The sequence below is a fragment of the Condylura cristata genome, unplaced genomic scaffold (genome assembly GCF_000260355.1).
Source record: "Condylura cristata isolate star-nosed mole 26May11 unplaced genomic scaffold, ConCri1.0 scaffold00033, whole genome shotgun sequence".
In the NCBI taxonomy this organism is placed as follows: domain Eukaryota; kingdom Metazoa; phylum Chordata; class Mammalia; order Eulipotyphla; family Talpidae; genus Condylura; species Condylura cristata.
In genome coordinates, this window is record NW_004567134.1 from 11,098,853 (window position 1) to 11,119,716 (window position 20,864).

Sequence of the window (20,864 nt, forward strand, 5' to 3'; positions counted from 1 at the left end):
AGGAAGGGCCGCGGAGCCAGGCGCGGGGCGACAAGTCGGACGGCTGCGCAGCGGCCATCTGCGAAGCGGTCACTCGAGGGCGTTTGCTTCTAAGAACTTCACTGGCTGGAGGCTCCCCCAAGCCTGGGCCGGGAGGCTCTTCCTTCGGAACCTGCGGGGACCGCGGGCCCTCGCTCCAGGCGAGATGTGTCTGTGTAAGGCCCAGGAGCCCGCAACCGACCCGCACGCGCTGCGCGTCACGTGCTGCGATCCACCCGCCTGCGCGTTCATGGTCACGACGTGAGGGCGCCCGCGACACGGACGGGACCCCGGTGTGGGGAGCCGGCCTGGGCCGGGGAAGCCTCGTGAATAGCCACGGGCTGACGAGGGGCTGAAACGCAGCTTACATTGCTTTGAATAAAAATACATTAATTTGGAAATTTTTTAATTTACCAGTTACTATTTTACTGGCATCCATATTGAAAAGGTAGTAAGGGCCCGATGGAATTAATTATAATAATATTTTATTTCATTCAGCAGATCTAAAAGTAGAATTTCAGCACACATTCAGTATTCTGAAAGTACTTTCTTTTCATACTATGACCTCAAAATCTGGGGTATCATTTACGCTTACTCTATTTCTTCATTTGGATCCTATATTTTCAGTCCAAATAGTTATTTCCATAAAATTTGCATTTGAAAGAGGCGATTCACATATCCAACAGTGGTCAAGAGTGCTTAAACATTTTCAGGTAGCTGAGTTGAGATTAAAATGAATTAAAAATTAAAAACCTAAAACACTTCCACATTGCTCAAGCTGTGGTCACCCTGACAGTGCTGAAGGGACCCAGAGAAGGGTCCTGAAGGCACTGTCGGACAGGACGGTGTCCAGAGCTGACCCTCTCTGACCCCTCCTCCAAACTAACACAGTTCCTGGTAGCTTACACTGTCCACTCTTCTCACCAACATTCTATAAGCAATTTTTTCTCAGTTATATTTTCTCATAACAGGCCATGTTTTCTAGTAAACTTTAATTAAAGTAAACTTTAATTCTGATATGATGAAGAAATGCTCCCTGTTGCGTTCTGCAGAGACTTACAATGATACAAACCCTGAACTGATCCAGTCGGTCACACATCTTTACCCAGAATAGACAGTGCTAGAAAGCTTCCGCCAAGCCCTATAACCAGTGTTAAAAAAGGAGACCCCATTGTATTTTTTAAAAAGTAGTGATTAAAGTATCCCCTTTTGACTTATATCAGTGCCTGAGAATCAAAAAATCAGAATACTTTCATGCCTCTGCTTTAGCTCTCTGGCGGGGTGTCACTGAACTTTGCTCAGCTGAACAGTGCTAGGAGACAAAACAGATAAGGGAGGGGACTGACAGAGCTGCCACGAAGCTGGACTTGGGTCCACCTGGCTAACGGGGCTATGGGGAACCCGGGGAAACAGGGCAGCGGGAACTCGGCAGGTGACCTCGGGTTATGGGCCGCGAAACCCGCTGTCCCGGCAGACAGCGTCCCAGTTGGAAAGACCGACGCCCCTCGTCATAAAAAGCCCTCAAAAGAGGTTGTAAAGGGAGCCCCAAGTTCTCCCCACGCAGCCGTCCCCTTGCCTCCTGCTCTCTTGCAGGGTATTCCAATGACTCTTTTCTGTTCTCCAGCTTCCTGGCGAAAGCCTCTGCCTCTCGCTTCACCACGCTATTTCTCCCTACTACACGCGCCTTATAATTTTATTGTTTTACAAAAATAAATGTTAAAAGCTAGGGTACTAGACTGAATGACAGCAGCTACAGGATTTCTTATTTAACTAAAACCCAGGTAACCCTGGAAATAACAAAACCCACTGATCAAGCAAGATGTTCAAATCTTTACCGAAGATGAGTCCATAATCCTGTTGTCAAACTGCAGCAAAAGCCCGAGGGTCAGAGGCTGGCGCCCCCGTGTCCCCCCGGGAGGGCCGCCGCCTGCCTACACCCTGGCCCGCAGGCGCTGGGCCTGGTCCCGCAGCTCCATGGCGGCGATGGAGGAGAGGTGGACCTCGTCGGGGCCATCTGCCAGGCGCAGGGTCCGGGCGAGGGCATACCTGGGGCAGGAGAGAGGCAGCCTTGCGGGAGTCAGCAAGAAGGGAACCAGCTGCTCGGGTTCCTAGCTGGGCTCTTCGTGTCTGAAACCCCGCCAGGGCCAGGAGAGCCTGGCGCACAGGGACAACGCGGGCGAAGCAGCCCGAGGGCTCTGACGTGCCGAGCTCAAGTGCTGGCCTTGGGGGACACTGAAATGGCCTCGCGAGGGCTTAATCTGTCTGGACTTGCTATAGGTTGGCTGGTGGAGTGGCCAGAGCTGCGAGATGTCGCAGGTAAGTCAAAATGTAAATAGATGGTAATTACTATGAATAAATCCTAACTATATAATTAATTTTTTTCATGTTCAAAAAGGATGGGGTTGGGGGCTGGGGCACAAGAGTGGCCCCCCGGGGTGATGGAAAGGGGGCATATGCCTTCCTGACCCACAGCACCAGGGCCTGGACCTGAGCTGGTGGCTGGCCCAAGCTGCAAAGCCAGCCCAGGCTGACACTGGCCACCTCTGCTCCCTACTCTCCTCCGTGTATCCGGTGAACCCCCAAGCTATGCCTGCCCCCGAGAAAGCCTCTGTGTGTCCCCTCATGCAAAAGTTAGCACGATGGAGTAAAACGTGAACTGTATCATGCCTCATGCAAACCAACGGGCACTGGGCCCTCCAGGCCCTGGCACTTCTCCAGCCTTCAGAGATGCCCCCAGCAGCGTTTCCATCTTTATTTTCCTCGTCATCAATCAGAGTCACGCACCTGCGGGTCTTTGACTCTAAGTCTGTTGCGTTAGATGGTCGTAAGTGACAGTCACTCACATGTGAGCCAGGGGGTAGTCCTGGGAGACGCCCGCTCCGCCGCACACCTGGATGGCCCGGTCGATGATGCTGCAGACGGCCCGCGGGGCAGCCACCTTAATCATCGCGACCTGCACACAGGAGAGAGAAGAATGTTTCTTCTTACATCATGCACTGTGGCCAATTGGAAAGAATCTCTATTTTCTTTGTGAAGTGAGAAAGGGAAACTTGCCGAAGTGCAACTGGCCACTGATACAGGAGCTCTGATGACAGCTAACAGAGAGGGCCTGCGCTGCACTTCCCGCGGCTCTATTTCAGTCAGGACCGACCTCCTGGAAAGAGGGTGTCTTTTCCAGATCACACTTTAGCCTGCTTTGTTTTCAAACGGGCTGCAGGCAGCTGATAAACCACACTGATCAGGAATCATTTAAGAGAGTTGATGGAGCATTATTATCTTAGCAATTGTGTTGGCTTTTCCGATGAAAGCACATTCTTATTCCATGTGAGTGGCCATGGACGAGAGATGCCTTGGTGCTCTTGCCGGGTGGCTGCTGATACTACCTATGCCGTTTGTGCCATCCAGGTCACTCTGCCCTAGAACCTGGGGCCATAGGAGGAAAGGTGAGATGCTTTCCCCAGGTCACAAGACCAGCAGGAAGGGACAGACTCGAGGATGCCCCCACCCCTGCTGCATCTCAAAAACACTCCAGACATCCTGGAAATCATTCCCTAAACACTCAGTGAGAGGAAAACTAGATGCTTGAAACCAAACCGCTGGAAGCTCCCCATGTTCTGGGTGCCATCAAGGCACCGTGAAGCCTGAATGGGTGGGAGAAATGGGGGAGGTGTGGCGGGCAGGGGTCTGAGGGACTCACCTCCTTCCTAGCACGGGCGCTGCCCAGTGTGTCAATGCTGTGTGCGGCTTTCAGGGTCAACAAGCGGATCTGCTCGATGGCAAGTCGGCTTTCTGCGATCCAGTGAGCTACCACCTCCTGAGGGAAGCAGAGGCACAGAGGGGAGAGAAGCTGTGAAGATGCTTTCTAGGCCAAGCACTGTTCCCAGTCCCCACTAAATAGATTTCCGAATGGAAGAGTTCATTCTTTTTTTTTAAGATTTGTTGATTTGTGCATACAGAACTGGGGTACAGGCCAGAGGTACAGGGGTGGTGAGAGGATTCACCAGACACAGAGTAGGGAGTAGAACAGGCCGACGGATGAAGTCCACTGCTGAGGGGAGCAGCGGGTGGGTCACCGCCATGTGGTCACCTCCGGGGCAGGCGGGAATTGAACTCATGCTGAAGTGGCGTTAGCTTCTCAGTGCTGTGCTTTAATCCCCTGTGTCACCAAGGAGGGCCCAAGAGTTCATTCTTTTGAACCAGTTGGTCACATATCCTAAGGATGTTGCCATTAACGCTGGCAGATGTCAAGAAAAGCCGTGCTCAGACGCATAATTTACTTTGGATCCTGCTGTTGAAAGTTCAGGTAGCTGAAGCAAGTGTCTTCTTGCTACAATACTCCTTGCTGGCCCTTCTGAATGCTCATCACCTCATCTCATTGAAACTTGGTGAAGTGTATAAGGGTAGACCTGTTCATAAAAGATCTAGAAAATTCCCAAGACCATTTCAGTGTGGGGCAGGTGCAGTCAACCTCACGGTCATGTTGCTGTTATTTCCTTAGTTTAAAAATGACCTTTTTCACAGACTGGTGAATGATGCAGTGAATTCTGAATGGCATGTTTATATCAAGATACAAGACAGTCCCCTCCCCACAAACTCGCTCAGGCCACCCGTTGTCATCACGCCTCCATCACGATCCCCCAGCAACCGCCGGCTGGGTCTCCAGCACCACAGCTCTGTCTATCCCAGGATCTCCTATGTGGAGTCATACGCTGAGTTCTTCACAAACTGGCTTCTTTGATTCCATAATGCCTTGCAGCTTCAGCTGGATTTCTCCTCACATCCACTGTCCAGCCATTTTTTATCACTGAGTCGTATTCCATTGTAGGAGTATGACATGGTCTCTTTCTCCATATTCACTGGTTGAGGAAATTTTGGATTGCTTCCAGTTGAGGGTGATTATTAACAGAACTTCTGTCAATGTTTGCATTTGGCTTCTGGTATGAGCATAGTTTGCATTTGTTAAAGCAGATGCCAGGCAGGGAATATGTTGGGTCATGTGTAAATGCTGACGAGAAGCCGTCTGTTTTCCAGAGGGCCTGCGCCACTTCGCATGCCCTCAGCAGAGTAGGGGAGTCCCTGCTGCTTTCCAAACCATCCAAACTTGGGATTTAATTTTTTAATTTTAGCTATTTTGACAAGTATGCAGATAAAGCTCACAGTGGCTTCAATTTGCATTTCCCCCATGGCAAGTGATGTTGGCCATCTTGACATCTTACTGTTCCTATATTCTCTCTAGTGCCATGTCTGTTGAAGACATTTGCTTGTGTTGGGTTTAGAGTGTTCTGGTGCAGGATGCAAGTCATTTATCAGACAGGTGATTTGCAAATATATTTTTTTTTGATTTGCAAATATTTTTTCCTAGCCCATAGCTTTTTTCATTCTCTAAACAGTCGCATTCATTGAGCAAAAGCCTTTAATTTTAATGAAGTTGAATATGCCATCTTTTTCCTTCTATTACACAATTTTTGAGCCCAAGAATACTTTGTGTTGCTCAGGTCACAAAGACTTTCCCCTATCTTTTCTTCTAAAATGTTTATAGTTTTACTTTTACATTTAGAGCCATTACAGTTAAATTTCTCATGGGATGTGAGGTTTAAGTCAAAGTTCATTTTTGTGCCCATAAAAGTCCAATTGTTTCAACACTATTCATTGTAAAGAATAACCTTCCTCCATCCCACTGCTTTTGCACCCACACAAAGGTTACACATATCTACTCTTTTGCAGAGACCTATGTGTCTTTCCCTTGCTAATTTCACACTGTTGACATATCCAAAGCTTAGAGTATGTCTACAGACCAGGCAGTCTGACTCTTCCAATTTGGAAGAGTTATGTTAAAAAAGAGACATTCAAAAACACTATAAATATATCAAGATAGAATTTTAAAATTGTTAAATTGTTAAGCCACAGGACTGCAGGAAAAATGAAACAAGACAGAAGCAAAAACTAATGAGGGAAAAATAGAAAGCAAAAAATAAAATGGCAGATTTAACCCTAATATAAATTATTATTAAGACCCAAAAAGATGAATTTAAAACACGATCCAATTATATACCATCTAGAAGAAATTTGCCTTCAAATGTGATGATGCAGAGTAGGTAGGCAAAAAAAAAAAAAAAAAAGGAGGGGGCAATAGACGTTTGAAATACTAATCAAAAGCAAGCAGATGCCATTATACCACTATCAGATAAAGGAGACTACAGAGCCAAGAAAACTGCCAGAGACAGAGGAGAAGGTCATCTGAAGACAAAAGCCGGAGTCGGTTAAGGGGTAGAGCGATCCTCAATGTGTCTGCATAGAGCAAGAATTGCTGAATATGTAAAACAAAACCTGACACAAGAACATTTACAGCTGGAGGTCAATAAAATCGAAAACAAAAAAGAACAGAGAAAATCAGTAAGATAAAAATCTTAAGATAAAAATCTTGTTAAATTCTAACACACTCTGATTCTATTGTACCATTTGTATATTAATAATAAACATATATTCTTTGAAAAGATCAATGGAATGACACAGCTCCAGTGAGACTGATAACGGACAAGCAGGCACAAGTAACCTCTGCTGGGAATGAAGCCAGGGGGTCACGACAGAGCAGGGGACACGAGCCTGTGCACGGACAGAGCCGTGGGCACCAATGCCACCGAGCCCTCCAGCTGCCAAACATTCTCCGAGACCCCGGAGACATAACAAGCGCTTCCTGTTGGCTGTGCTAAGTTTTGGGGGCTCCCATCCTAAACAGAACTGGTGTTTACAATGCGAACAAGAAAGAAAGATTAGTGCCGGGAAATCTGACTGGCCCTCCCTGGTGGCCAGTGGGTTGGAGCGCTGCACTGAGGTCAGTTTCCCCAGCACGGAGGGGCTGTGGGAGGCGCGAGGCCACTGAGCATGGAGACCTGCCCGGTCTGAGCCCTGATGTGTGGACGCCCGCAGCCAGCTGAGAAGACCCAGTATCTTAAAAAGAAGCAAATACCTATTAAGACTATTTTTAGAAGCTATCTTCTGTGCTTTACTTATTGAGACAGTGACACCGCTCACTAAATCCCTAAGTGCTTAGAAGTCCTGCTCCTACCTTCTACTCTGAGAAAATGCAGGTTCTTAATCTTTCCAGCTTCCTGGACCCTGAAATCGGCAGTTCCTAGGATTACACACACATGTACACCCATGTGCACACATGCACACCCAGGCTGAGGCCTCGAGGGGGCCCCCACAGCCTGACCTCAGTGTGCCTCTACATCAAGGGCTCCAGCTCAGGCTGGTGTCCTGGGACCCAGCGAGGCTCTGGCTCAAAGCCACGGGTTGGTAGCCGCGCTGTGTGGCGAGGCCCGAGTCACAAGTCACTTCAAAGTGGTGTTCAACCAGAAAGGTGGGGGCGGCTGCACGCTGTCCCTCAGGCCCTGTCTCCCGGCCCCCGCGGCCGGCAGGGCACCTACCCACAGGCAGGCTCCTCGCTGGGGCCTCCCGTCCACTCAGGACACGCCTGGGCCCATTACTCCGACTGTCCGTGAGGCCATGAGCCGTGCGCAGGAATGAGGTGCACAGCGTGGGCTGTGGCAACAGTGGAGAGACGCCTCTGGAGAAATGGCCACGCAGAGAGACAACGGAGGCGGCAGCTGGAGGCTGCGACGAGGCCTCGGCCCTCCAACTGCTCTCACTCAGGACTCGCCTCGCCCCTGCGCTGGTGACTGCTGGTGACCTCGCGGGCGACCGCATTGCTCAGGGCAGCCTGGGCTACAGGGTGCTGGCTTCAGCACTCCCGGGGTAGACGTGAGGCACTGGCGCTCAGCAGGCACCTCACTTCAGCGCTCACAGGCCTCTCCTTCCTGTGAGTGTCGTGATACTGATTGCGCGCTGAAATGATACCAGTTTGGCTCTAGTGGGTTAAGGTCTACTACATCAGTTTCACCTACTTTGTACTTGCGATAAAACATAGCTGCCACGTACATTTGTGGCTCACCGTGTGCTCCTCGTGGCTCGCCCTGCCCTAGCCACGAAGACCGGCCTCTGAACGAGAGGCCTGGAGCACGTGCCGGCAGTCACCAGAGTCCCCTGCTTTGACTGCTGTGCAGCTGGGAGACGAAAACTTCAAGAACAGTTCCCAGAAGCATGCCCGTCTTAGCGTTAGACTGAAGCGCAGGCTCTCAGCGGGCTGCCCTGGACCCCAACATGCTGGAAGGCGTCTAGTAGCGAGAGACTGAGTGCCTGGGAGCTGCCAGATTTACTCTTTAGGCTGAACTTTAATCTAGAACTTTCTGCTTTCGTGCCTGGAATACTTTAGAAGGTGGCCAAAAAGCATCTCTGATTTCAGGGAAATGGAGCATTACTTTTACATACTGAAAAAGCAAAAGCATAAAAAGCTGGCCCCAATTTTTATTTATGACGGGTGCATAGGCCTGCATCTGCCAATCACATTCTCCGAGCCAACGGCATGCAGCTTGCGGTGAAGGGAGGCATGCTTCAGAGAAGCCCAGACTTGTTCTGCGTGGTCCTTAACTTCACCACAGAGGAAGGGAACCTCCCCCCAGCCCCTCGGGAAAGCGTCCCCAGGGAAGGCGGCCCTCCAGCGGGACGGTGGGGAGGCCTGTCTCTTACTGCTATGTCCTGGGCTGCTCTGCTCCAGGTTGGGACAGAAACTTGGAAAGATGATGGGGCAGAAGCTATGGGTGATGCCGCCAGCCACTCCCGCTCCTGCTCGCAGCAGGGAGAGGCATCCATGGCCTGCCAAAGCGCGCTGTTCTCTCTTCCTCGCTGTTCTCTCTTCCCCCCTGCCGTGCCTGGCCAGTGCCCCAACCCTGCCTTTGTCTGTACGCAAAATTGTCAGTAAAAAAATCCTGGGTGTGGTGCCAGAAAGCAGGCTGCATTTTTCCATAAGAACAATGGACAAAGCAGGCCAGGTGCTCTAGAGAAGGCAGAAGAAGCTGTCTACATTGCGTGGGCGGGCTAGCTTAGGAGTGACTTAACCTGTTAGGGCATAAGTAAATATTGTGTAGAAACCATTTCTTGTTCAAGGTTAGCGTGGTGCATGGCGTTAACAGACATTCAAGTAAGCAGTCGCCCTTACGTGTTCATACAGTTTCTTCCTGAAGGCCACCCTCTGGGTGGCCCGCTCACACAGGATCTCCAAAGCGCGCTCTGCCACACCCACTGCTCGCATACAGTGGTGGATTCTGCCAGGTCCAAGGCGGCCTTGGGCAATTTCGAACCCCCTGCCTTCACCTGTGAGAAAGGAGAACAGGAAGATGGCAACAGTTGTTCTTTTCACTGGTGACACACATCCTGGAGAAGTCATGAGTTGCCTTCAAGAAAAATGGCATTCAGGAGGGCAAAGTCAGCTTTCAACAAAGTTCCTCGCAGGTGTGTGGGACTTTTTGTTTCTGTGTTCTTTTTTTTTTTTTTAAAGATATATTTTTATTATTTATGCATACAGAACTGGGGCACAGGCCAGAGGTGCAGGCGGTGAAAGGATTCACAAGAGAGACAGTAAGGAGCAGAACAGGTAGATGGACTGAAATACACTGCTGAGGGGAGCAGCAGGGAGACAGGAGAGGTCTGCCGCGCCATGTGGGTCACCTCCCTGGCAGGGATCAAACTCGGGGACAGTGGTGATAGCGTGGTAGCACCGAGTCTTAACCCCTATCACAGGGAAGCCCTTTGATTCTTTGTTCTCTAAGCCAGCATTACTAAGTGTTTTGATCAAAGTTAAGAGCTGTCTCTTGAGCACCTATAACACACCAAGGAGCACCAGCTACTTGATAAGTCGTGACTGACTAAGCAGTCGAGCTCCTCCCTCCCAAACGCCATGAGTTTGGAGTCCAGCTGAAGGGGCAGGGCAAGGACACGAGGGACCAGGGACATGAGTGAGAAGAAGAAGGCAAAGGAGGGAGACGGTTCACACTGTCACGCGAGGTCCTGGCAGGCTCTGGGGCTCGGGGGTGGAAAGAGGCAGCGGGGGATGCGGAAACTCTCCTGCAAGAGGTGACATTTGAGAATTTCTCTGAAGCCTGGGAGGGGTTCCAATAAGCAAGAGGGTGAAATCATTCCAGGCACACAGTGTTCAGTTATTCCTGCGTCCAGTGTGTGTGCAATACTTGAATTCACAAAGTACCGAGATCCTCTTAAGACAAACAACGGTGAGAAGTTCATGTTTTAGGAAAAAGCGTGTCATTCTAAGTTGTATAACTGTGGTACTTAGCAATGTTTTCAATTGATGTGATGGAGAAAACCACAGCTAACACTGAGATAAAATCTTATTCTGTGCAAGAAAATCCGTAAAATGAAAAAAAAAAATTCCCTTGTAAGTGGAATAAAGGGGAAAAGTATTAAGAGAGACGTCCCATCTTCTCAAATTTAGACCTGACCATATTTTAATACCCAATACTGGAAAGTATCTTTTCCAAAGTACCTCACCTAGTATTAAGTTGGTGGCAGGAACTCGCACGTGATTAAAATGGATCTCAAAATGTCCTCCATGAAGATTATCTGTAAAATAGAAAATAAAATTGTAAAGAACAAAATGAATTGACCAAAAAAAAAAATCACATATAATCAATTCACTCAGCCCCTTGTCACAGACATTTCTGGGGAGATCCAAGCCCAGAAAACTCATCAACAATTCAAGTGAGAAGGGATTCTGGACAGCCCTGGATGAGGGTCCACGAACACATTTCTGAAGCTGAAGTGGGGAGTGGGGCCCAAGCTCCAAGCAGACTATTTTATTATGATCTCATTACTGCTGCTGCTTTGACATGTTTTTGTTTTTTTTTTTGAAAGATTTATTTATTTATTTGTGCATACAGAACTGGGGTACAGGCTAGAGGCTCAGGGGCGGTGAGAGGATTCACCAGAGACAGAGTGGGGAGCAGAACAGGCAGATCGACAAAGTACACTGCTGAGGGGAGCAGCGGGCGGGTCAGGAGAGGTCTGCCGCGCCATGTGGTCACCTCCGGGGCAGGCGGGGATCAGGGATCGACTCACGCGGAAGTGGCTTTAGCTTCTCAGTGCTGTGCTTTAACCCGCTGTGCCACCAGGGAGGGCCTGACATGTTTTTTTATATTTAGGCTTGCAAGGAAACTTGTGCTTGGAAAAAGAGGTTATAATGCTTCAAAACTGAACATGAGTCACCCGAGTTTCTAATTTTATTCTCGTGGAAGGTAAGAAGGGACAAGCAGGCCTTCAAGACCAAGCAGAGGCCTGGCCTTCGCCTTTGCTCCTGAAAGGTCTGGCGTTAGGCGGAGCCAGAATCACATTCCACTTTGTCTTTGCATACTCTCCTTCCTGCCAAGTCCTGGAGATAATCTCATGCTAACTCCACACCCTTTTCCTGTCAGAATAGACATAAATCATGAGCCTTCACCACAGTTTCTTTTGGCCTTGAACACAGGGAGCTGACTAGGTGCTGGAGAATTTGTCATTCTGAAAATTCAAACATCAGGTCTGCAAAGCACGGTCTTTGCTGTCAAACTGTTTTATAAACCCACTTTGAGAGTCTTTAAAGCTGCTGCTCTCTGCAACCCAACAAACTCCCAAGTACCTTTTGCCCCAGTGAGTCCTTCTCCTTTTTACCAACTGCGATGACCCTGTGGTGCATTCTGCAGCTGCGCCCTAACTGGGGGTAGGGAGTTGGGCGGAAGCCAAAGCCGTGAGGGGTGGCGCCCTGGAGGGGGTGCTGGGAGGATGGACAGCCCCAGGGAGATAGCACAGACATGGGCGGGAGGGACTGGTGGGAGCCCGAGGGCCTGTGCAGAGCCCGAGGGTCAGCTCCGGGATTCAGCGTTCTTAGGTCCGGAGAGTCCCGTCAGCCCTTTCTGCCCACTGGCCGACCCTCAGAGGCTGTTGCGGACCTGAGGGACACGGAGAGGCTGGCATTCTGGCAGCCGACCTCAAAAAGGAACCTGGCTTCGTGGGCGGCCGAGCCACTGGCTTTGCTGCGGTTGCAGCCTGGAAGGAACAGAAGAGCCAGAGCCGGGCCCCTCGCTGAGCTGCGATGGGGCCCTCTCCTCCCTCATTCAGCTGCTGCGGCTGCTGTTTTGAGAGCATCAGGAGATGCTCATCGGAGCTGCCGAGATGCCCCAGCACAGCGCCAGGCAATCAACACTCAAAACAGCAGCCACAGTAGCTGAACCACCTGGCAAACGGCCCACTCGCAGCTCAGCGAGGCACCGGGCTCTGGTTCCTCGCTTGTTCCTTCCAGGCTGCAAGCGCAGCAAAGCTGGCAACGGTTTCAGGGGCTCGGTCTGAGGTCGGCTTCTGGAAGCCCCTCCACGTCCCCCAGGGTCCACAACAGCCTCTGAAGAGCAGCATGGTGGGCAGAAAGGGCTGACCACCTCTCGGAGACCTGAGAACGCTGAATCCCAGAGCTGACCCTGGGGCTCCACCGCGGGCTCCCACCAGTTCTGGCCCCGCCCAGGTCTGTGCAGATCTCCCTGGGGCTGCCCAGCACTCCCTCCAGGCCGCCACCCCCAACCGGCTTTGGCTTCTGCCCCTGTTTCAAAGGAAAGGCGAGACACTCAGATGTCCTATGAAACCGCACGTCTCACACCTGCGCCTCGAGCCAGCCTATGGGCCATGCTCAAGCAAGGGACAGGCAGGGTCCCACGGGCCCTAACTAACGGCCCATCAGCTTTTGTCGCAGCGTTTACTTGCTAACGTGCTCTCCCTGGAGTCACTAGAGGGTCATAGTTGCTGCCTGTCTGGCAGGCTCCGTGAAGGCAGTCGTGCGCGGGGGTGTTCGTGTACTCAGCGCCTAGGTCACTCGCTGAGTGGATGACGTGAGTGGCAGGGAGAGGCCAGGCAAGAACATGAGGTGGGGTCAAGACACAAAGGCAGAACTGCATCCTGGAGATTCCGCCACGCAGAGAGGAAGAAAGGCTTTGCCTTTGAATCGTTCAAACCTCGGGCTCATTAATAGCTCATGTAGGGCGGCTGGCTAGGAACGCTGAACTTGAAGAGAAGGGTAAATTTTACTGTGGATGACCTAGCTTTCCTCTATCTATTTCATTAGTCCGTTTCCTCAGATGACAGCGAGAAAACCAGCTATCTGAGCTGCTGTGCCTTGAATACAATCTGCTCTTTCCCCAAAGTAACCAAAACAAGGTAGGACCCTGCATTTCTTTGCTCTGTGCTGAGCTCCTGGAATTTCTATTAAGACGGTTGTTAGGGCCAAAGGACTTCTAAGAAAACATCTCACACATCTGCTGTTGTAGCTATGCCCTTCCTTGTGATGGAAGCTTCTAGATTCCTGCTGGCTAATGCATCGACGTGTTGACTGGGTACTTACCCAGATAGCCAAATACTGACAAAGGTCTTACTACTTTTATTCCAGGTGTATTGATCGGAACAAGAATCATGCTGTGTTGTTTGTGTCTGGACAAAAGAAAAACAGATGTTAGGAAGCATTTGCTAAGTGGAAAAAGAAAACAGATGTTAAGCTGGGTCACAGCTGTCATGTTCATTGCTGTTATTATGTCATCACGTAAGCAGTGATGTCTGCAGTGAGAACAGTCGGAGGTGAACTGTGACCTAGCACAAGGACAGTCATTTGGGGACTCAGTCACTGAGGCTTGTCAGTGTTCCAGAGTGGGAACTGGGAACGGATGCTTGTTAGTGAACTTCGCCAGGAGCCTGCCTCTGATCCACACACCTAGCCACTTAATTACTTGTAGAGAGTTCTCAGAAGTTTTGTATGTGTCTAGTCAGCCAAACAGCTTTGGGATGTAGCAACACTTTAATCCCACAGTAGGGAATGCATAGCCACCCTCCTTCAAAAGTTTCCTAAATTTATCTTTCAGCAAAATAATTATGAAACACAAACATGTGACATTTAACTTCATACTCTTATTTTTAGTGCTCGGATTTGGGAGTCATGGACTTTTAGTAAACTGAGTGACTCTGATAACTGGCTTTTGTTCTCTATAGAGACCTCACAGTTGTTTGATTACCTGTCAGCAGAGGGATTCTCAGTCCTTCCCAAAACAATGAATATTTTACACTTTGGATTCCCAGCTCCTAAAACCAAGGGGAAAAGACAACTGAATAAATACATCACAAGAGGAACATTTTCAGACATTTCACCCTAAGGTTCTACTATGTTTACGTCTATCTCTAGTTAAAAACAAACAAAAAAACAATGAATAACTAGCCTGGATATTTATTAATTTTTTTCTTATGCACAAAACTATATATCACCTCTCCTCCCCTCAAAGTTGATTAGGCAAAGCCAAGAACAAACTGTATCAATGACAGCCGTTGCACAAAAAGAAGTGAAAGTCCAGGAAGCCAAGAAACAGCTGCAACCCTTAAGACAAAGGACAGCTCTCCCGGTGACAGCAATTCAGATCTCAGCACGCCAGAAAGCTTGTGAAATCCTCCTACAGTGTTTCCTCCTGCCTGAAGCTCATCTTTCTTACACATGGCCAAGAAGGTATTTAATGCCCATGACCCTAACTTCCTGACCTGTGGTTGAGAAAAACCTAATTTCTCAACCTGTGGTTGAGAAAAACCCCACGATGGAGTTAGGGGAGAAAGATGGCTTACTCAGAGCTGCCCATCTTCAGGAAGCCTATGTTCTTATTTATTTTCTTATTTATTATTTTATTAAGAATTAGATATTTAAAAATTTAAAGCTATGCTCATATTAATGCAAACCTTCTATCTCACAGTGCAGGGGCCTATGGCAATTTCCCATTGGGACCTTTGTGCAAAAAGCACATCTCATTTTGACCAGAAGGTCGGAGGCCTGGCCCCTTGGGACACAACCACTTCACTGGTTTTTCAATTAACAGGTGACTGGGTCAGACCAAGTCAAACACCTCTGTACAAAGTCAAGTAAATTCCTATTTCCAAATTCTTATAAATAGTGGTTTCTGGGCCCTTCCTGGTGGTGCAACGAGTTAAAGTGCTGCACTGCAAAAGCCTCAGCTGCTTCAGTACAAGTTCAAGCCCCAGCCAGGAGGTGACCCACATGGCACAGCAGACTTCTCCTGACCCGCCCGCTGTTCCCGTCAGCAGGGTACTTTATCAATCTGCCTGTTCTTCTCCCCACTCTGTCTCTGGTGAATCCTCTCACTGTCCCCACTCAAACCTCTGACCTGTACCCCAGTTCTGTATGTACAAATAAATAAATCTTAAAAAAAAAAAAAAGTGGTTTCAACAGGTCTGAAATCATATGAGAAGTCAATGAGAAATGTTAGGAATTATGTCAAATAGTTGTATAAAGCCAGAAGTTAGAAGGATCAACTCGATGGAACATACCAAAGGGTGTTTCAGGAATTTCAAACAACCTTTACTGGGAAACAGATATAATGATGTGATACTGGGATTTATTTTAAAATGGTATGAAGAAAGGAGGAAACAGATCCAAGAATAAAGCAAGAGAGGCCACGAATCAGAATTGACAGAGACTCAGAGTACTTGTGAGCAGTGTAACTGTGCCGTAGCTGTGTGATGAGAAAACACAAGTGGCATGTTGAGATGTGTGGGAACAACCCCCTTAATAGTGCACACAGGGAGGGGAGGAGGACTGGACTCAGGGAAGAAACACCTTGATTCCACAGACTGAAAAGAAACTGGGAAGAGGAACTTGTGAAGAGCAGAGCTCTGAGATAGAGATCAAGGCCAGCAGAAGAAAAGCAGCAGAAGAATGCGACTGAACAGTGAGGTGAGAGAGCAGGGTCTGCTTTGAACAAGAGCACTTACAGGTAAGAATCTGAAACTCCTCACAGGTGAGTCTCTAGCTCTGGAGGAGCAGCACGTGAATTAGGATGTAGTACTTACAGCTTAACAGAGGAAACTATGCAGTAGAAACAGTCTAGAAATTTCCTAGAATTCAGAATGGAAACTGAATCAGTAGCTTGTCTAAAACCAACCTGGAGAGATTCAAGATGGCCGAAATATGTGTGTTTCCCACCCCCTGAGATCCCAAGGGACCGATAATGTGGAAGCACCATGAAGTATGAGACTGCGACAAAAGGGGGAGGCGGGGAGGTGGGGCACGGGCCTGGCAGTGTCAGCCACCAACAGATGAGGGACATCGGCGAGGCGGGTGAACCCCCGGAATGGGAAGCGGTGTGAGAGTCCAGGAAAGGAAGGAAGGGGCTGCAAAGGGAGAGGGCTCTGACCCCGAGAGAGAAGGGGCGGCCGAGAAGGGAGGCTGCAAGGGGAGTTCACCCAGACTTGCAAGCAGGCCAGCTGGCTGGCACTGTCCACGCAGGTCAATGTGGCCAGCGTGACACAAAACTAAATAGATGTTTGAGACTTGGGGCGTGTGACCTGAAACCACGCTCCCCATCAGCTGACTAAAGCAAGAACTTTCTTTCCAACTCAGGAAAGGAAAAGAGCTGGAAAAGAGCACTGTGCTAGCAACAAATAATCTAACCAGCTCCTCTTCCTTTTGGCTTCAGTAGGGACAGAAAAACAAGGATCTGCTGTTGGTGAAGGGTCTGCAGCATGAAGGAGAATCACTGACCTAAACAGACAAACCATAAAGCTGACCCTTGGGAAAAAACAAGAAGCAAAAAGGACCTTTAAAAACTGAGCTAAATCAAACAATAAAACCACTGAATGAAATCTGAGAGCTCTAAATGAATTGCAGCCATAAAATCATAAAAGGAGGCGATGAACAACCTCAGAACAAAAAATAAGAACGCCTAGATAGCAACATAATTGTTAAAATATAACATTTAATAGAAGCACTAAAAGTCAAGAAGGAAATTTCCCCTCATTTCCACAGGGAAAGGTCAGAAACAGAAAACAGCAGAACAAAGATAATAGACACTTCAAGCCAAATGTGAAGGCCAATATTGGTGGGAAAGGCACTCACTGGTGAGAGAACAGGTAAAAATAAAGGGAACAATTTATCAGAGTACTTAGAGAAGAAAGTGGCAGGGGCTAGAGGGATCTTTGGGGAGGTCTTCAGGGTAAAGGGGACATTGACTGATGAGAAAAATCTCCAATATGTGCTGTGACATTTCAAAACACCAACAATAGAGGGAGAATCCTAAAAGGCTTTGAAGAAACAAAGCAACCTGCAAATGACAGGGATTAGACCTGCATCTGATTCATCAACAGCATGGGATGCAGGAGGACAGTGCAGAGCTGAACTTCAAGTCCGCCCCGTCCCAAACACCAACTATTATGCAGGCAAAATAAATACAGATTCAGACATGTAAGGCCTCAGAGAACTTACCAATTCCTTTTTCTCAAAAAGAACGCACTCATGGGCCCTCCCTGGTGGCGCAGCAGGTTAAAGCACAGCACTAGGAAGCTAAAGCCACTTCAGCATGAGTTCGATCCCCGCCTGCCCCGGGGGGATCCACATGGCGAGGCAGACCTCTCCTGACCCGCCCGCTGCTCCCCTCAGCAGTGTGCTTCATCAGTTGGCCTATTCTGCTCCCCACTCGGTCTCTGGTGAATCCTCTCACCATCCCTGCACCTCTGGCCTGTACTCCAGTTCTGTATGCACAAGTAAATAAATCTAAAAATAATAATAATAATGCACTCAAACAAGATAAAGGGATAAATCAAGAAAAGGGGAGCCAAATGATCCAAAAGGTTGCATATCCAGGAAAGGGGTGCATGGCAATTCCAGGCTAACTGTACCAGACTTTGCCTCACAGGTAATCAGCCCACATATGTATGATTCTATGGCTAGGAAGGGAGGGAGAAACCATCTAAGTAACTGGAACAGGAAATTTAAAAATTAACAGATTTATAAACAAAATATCTAAAAAGTCATTTCTCCCTTAGAAAGGAATGAATCTGTTTTTCATTAAAAGAAAAATTAGTGCTTTCATAAATACAAAAGAACTGCAATGGAGTTCGAGCAGAACAGTTTACAGTGTCTCGAAAAGTCTTCCAATGTTTCTTGACATTAGCCATAAAGGTCCTTAGTTCAATACATATATTCCTGTTACATCGAACAATAATAAATGATAATTTTAGAATGATTAGAGTTTGGAATAGAGCTATTACATATAGAAAGATTTTATTTTAGAGAATTTTGAGCTTACGGGAGCTTGGGGGAAGGACAGAGATTTCTCAGCCACTCCTTGGCTCCATCACGCATGACCTCACCATGATCTACACACTCCACCAGGGATGAACCACATTGACACGAAACACCCAGAGATCATCACTTACGTTTCATCAACCTTACAACGAAACACCATGATTCAAAGACCTGTTGTGCTGTGAATCACGCATATTAAACAGAGTTAATATTAGAGTGCAAATGTTTTAAAATGATGCTTGCAATTTGGGGTCCTTCAAATTGAATGGAATCTCCCACTGAATCAGTTCTGAAAGGACTCTCTTCAGAGAAGGACACACCAGCTGACATATTCTAATGAGAAAAGATGCTCCCTCACTCCCAGACAGTCCCTGACATAGGATGGTTTGACTAAGGATTTTCTACTTTACGATGGGACGAGGGAAGTGCATTTGGTAGAAGCAGTATTGATCTCTTCTCATGACAGAGGCAATGTAGTGAGAAAAAGCTCCTGGCCAATGGGGCATGAGGAGGGTAAGTGACCGAAACTACTGTCCCTATGACAGGAACCACGAGGCATGCACCACTTCGTGTAACATAGGCCTTGTGTTGGTTTTGCCCAACTCTAGGCTAAGGAAAGTGTTCTGAGCATGTCTCAGGCAGGCTAAGCTAAGGTGCTTGGTGATTTAGGTGTATTTAAATGTATTTTTGACTTATGATGCTTTCGATTTCAATTTGTACTTTCAATTGACGATAGGTTTATATCGTAAGACAAGCCCAATCTGTATTTCAAACTAAGTTTTAAAAATTTTAGATGTTATGCTCTCAAGAGTAAGTCTACTTGATTATCCTCATTTATTGAACCATCGGATTTTCCAAATGGTCTTAATTTTCAGATTGTGTATCATTGCTTTATTTTAAAAAAGATTTTGCCCTTTATATTTCTGTAGGTATAATAAGTACAAAAGGAATTTCACTAATGTGAGGATCCACAGGAAGAGTCAAGTGGCAGATAATACTAGTTACAATACTAGTTACATCTCGTTGTGGATCTTGACTGGACCTTCATGTTGGACTGGAGACATCTTGGCCTTGGTTAATGTTGGCTGTGTAATATCATGCAATCATGGATGCCACAGGGTGGCTTATTTTTAATAACTTCCCCTGGGTAATTTTCCATCTGGGACTGTCTTTGAGGGTTCAGTTGTAAGAAAACTTGGCAGAACCTAGAGGCCCACAGGCCACTGGCCCTATAGAATGTATCACCTTTTAGAGGGGTATACTCCTGAAAAGCAGACTAGCACATAATGGCACAATTTGGGGTTCATTTTCATTACAGATATTTTCTTTCTCCACTGACATGCTGGGAATCAAGAACAGTTTGAGCAAATCTTTTGAGGTTTCAGGGATCTCACTCCTAAATTACCAGAAGCTAAATCTTCCAAATGTGAAGACTTCTCTACAATTCCCTAAACCCTAGTCAAAAGTCATCTTTTTTAAATATTCAGAATATTTTCCTCTAATATTTCCCAAAAGCATGTCTTACTTTGCTCTATCATGAACAATTATTGCCATGGAGTTTTTAATATAAGAGCCAGTTGGTTTCAAAATCAGGTGCATTTTGAAGAAAAGAAACTCAAGAAATAAGGCAAATAATTATTTGATTTTGCCTTTCTCAGTCTACTTTGGAAAACAATCAAGATGTTAAAAAATAAAACTTTAGGGCCCTTCCTGGTGGCACAGCGGGTTAAAGCACAGCACTGAGAATCTAAAGCCGCTTCTGCATGAGTTCAATTCCCGCCTGCCCCAGAGGTGACCACATGGCGAGGCAGACCTCTCCTGACCCGCCCGCTGCTCCCCTCAGCAGTGTACTTCATCGATCTGCCTGCTCTGCTCCCCATTCTGTCTCTGGTGAAGCCTCTCACCGCCCCTGAGTCTCTGGCCTGTACCCCAGTTCTGTATGCACAAATAAATAAATCTTTAAAAAATAAAAAAATAAAACTTTAACTTGGCTCTCCCTTTGGGGTGATTAAGTAGAGGAAGTAAGGGTAAATGATTAAGTTGTAATATTTGAATTATTTTGATTTGACCTTGATAATTCAGAAAATGGGAAAAAATCCCTAGAAATATATCATCTCATTCTAAACACAAGCAGAATTTGGCAGGTACAGCAGTTGAAAAGTCCTTCTTCTAGAGAGTTTTTGCTCTCTTATGTTGTTTTAGTTAATGAACAGGATACCAAGTGTCGAAAATGAGATATATGAGAGGAAATCTGAATAGACTGGAAAACTCTTAAATGTATCTGCCAGGTCACACGCCTTTGTGAATGAAAACAGATGGCACAGATAAAACAATTTTGTTTTTAATCCAGACTCTGTGGTATTTCAAGTGTGTTCAAATGCCAGGATTAAGTCAGGCTGTAAATGATATCCTGCCTTTTACTTAGCATCTTACAGCCACATGGTTATCAGACAAAACCCTTCATGAACACAAGAAAGGATGACAGAGAAAAGCCATGATTGTTGAGTGTGGGTGTGGTCTGCAGCTGTAGATTGTGGTGCAGGCAGCTCTATAATATGAAGCACATTGAGCCATTCACAAAACCTCAAGGTTACTCTTTCACCAACATTGTATTTCTGGACTCAGTGCCTAAACATCATTTGTTCTTTTATACTAATACTTAGTTTTAATTCAAATTGAAATAAAAAGTCATTATAAGCTAAATACCGTTTTACAATAACATGTGCCAAAAAAAACAAAAAGCCAACACCACATTAATTATACAATTGGATAACGGAAAGTAACCTTATGTGTTCTCTTGGAGTGATGTTTAACTGGGAAAACATGCTTTGAAATTCACTTATCCCAC

The 20,864-nt window shown here is 47.2% G+C and overlaps 1 protein-coding gene across 1 annotated transcript in view; it reads right to left on the minus strand.

The window, feature by feature from the left end:
• Positions 1-487: 487 nt before the first annotated feature.
• The window catches only part of ACAD11 (acyl-CoA dehydrogenase family, member 11), a 58,194-nt gene continuing 37,817 nt past the window's right edge, over positions 488-20,864 (minus strand). The window contains exons 13-19 of the mRNA XM_004692194.2: positions 13,950-14,016; positions 13,289-13,374; positions 10,420-10,491; positions 9,074-9,228; positions 3,716-3,832; positions 2,862-2,971; positions 488-2,064 (exon numbers count right to left, since the gene is read on the minus strand). Of these exons, the coding sequence (XP_004692251.1) occupies positions 1,950-2,064; positions 2,862-2,971; positions 3,716-3,832; positions 9,074-9,228; positions 10,420-10,491; positions 13,289-13,374; positions 13,950-14,016 (722 nt within the window). The 3' untranslated portion in view covers positions 488-1,949. The remainder of the gene's footprint in view (positions 2,065-2,861; positions 2,972-3,715; positions 3,833-9,073; positions 9,229-10,419; positions 10,492-13,288; positions 13,375-13,949; positions 14,017-20,864) is intronic.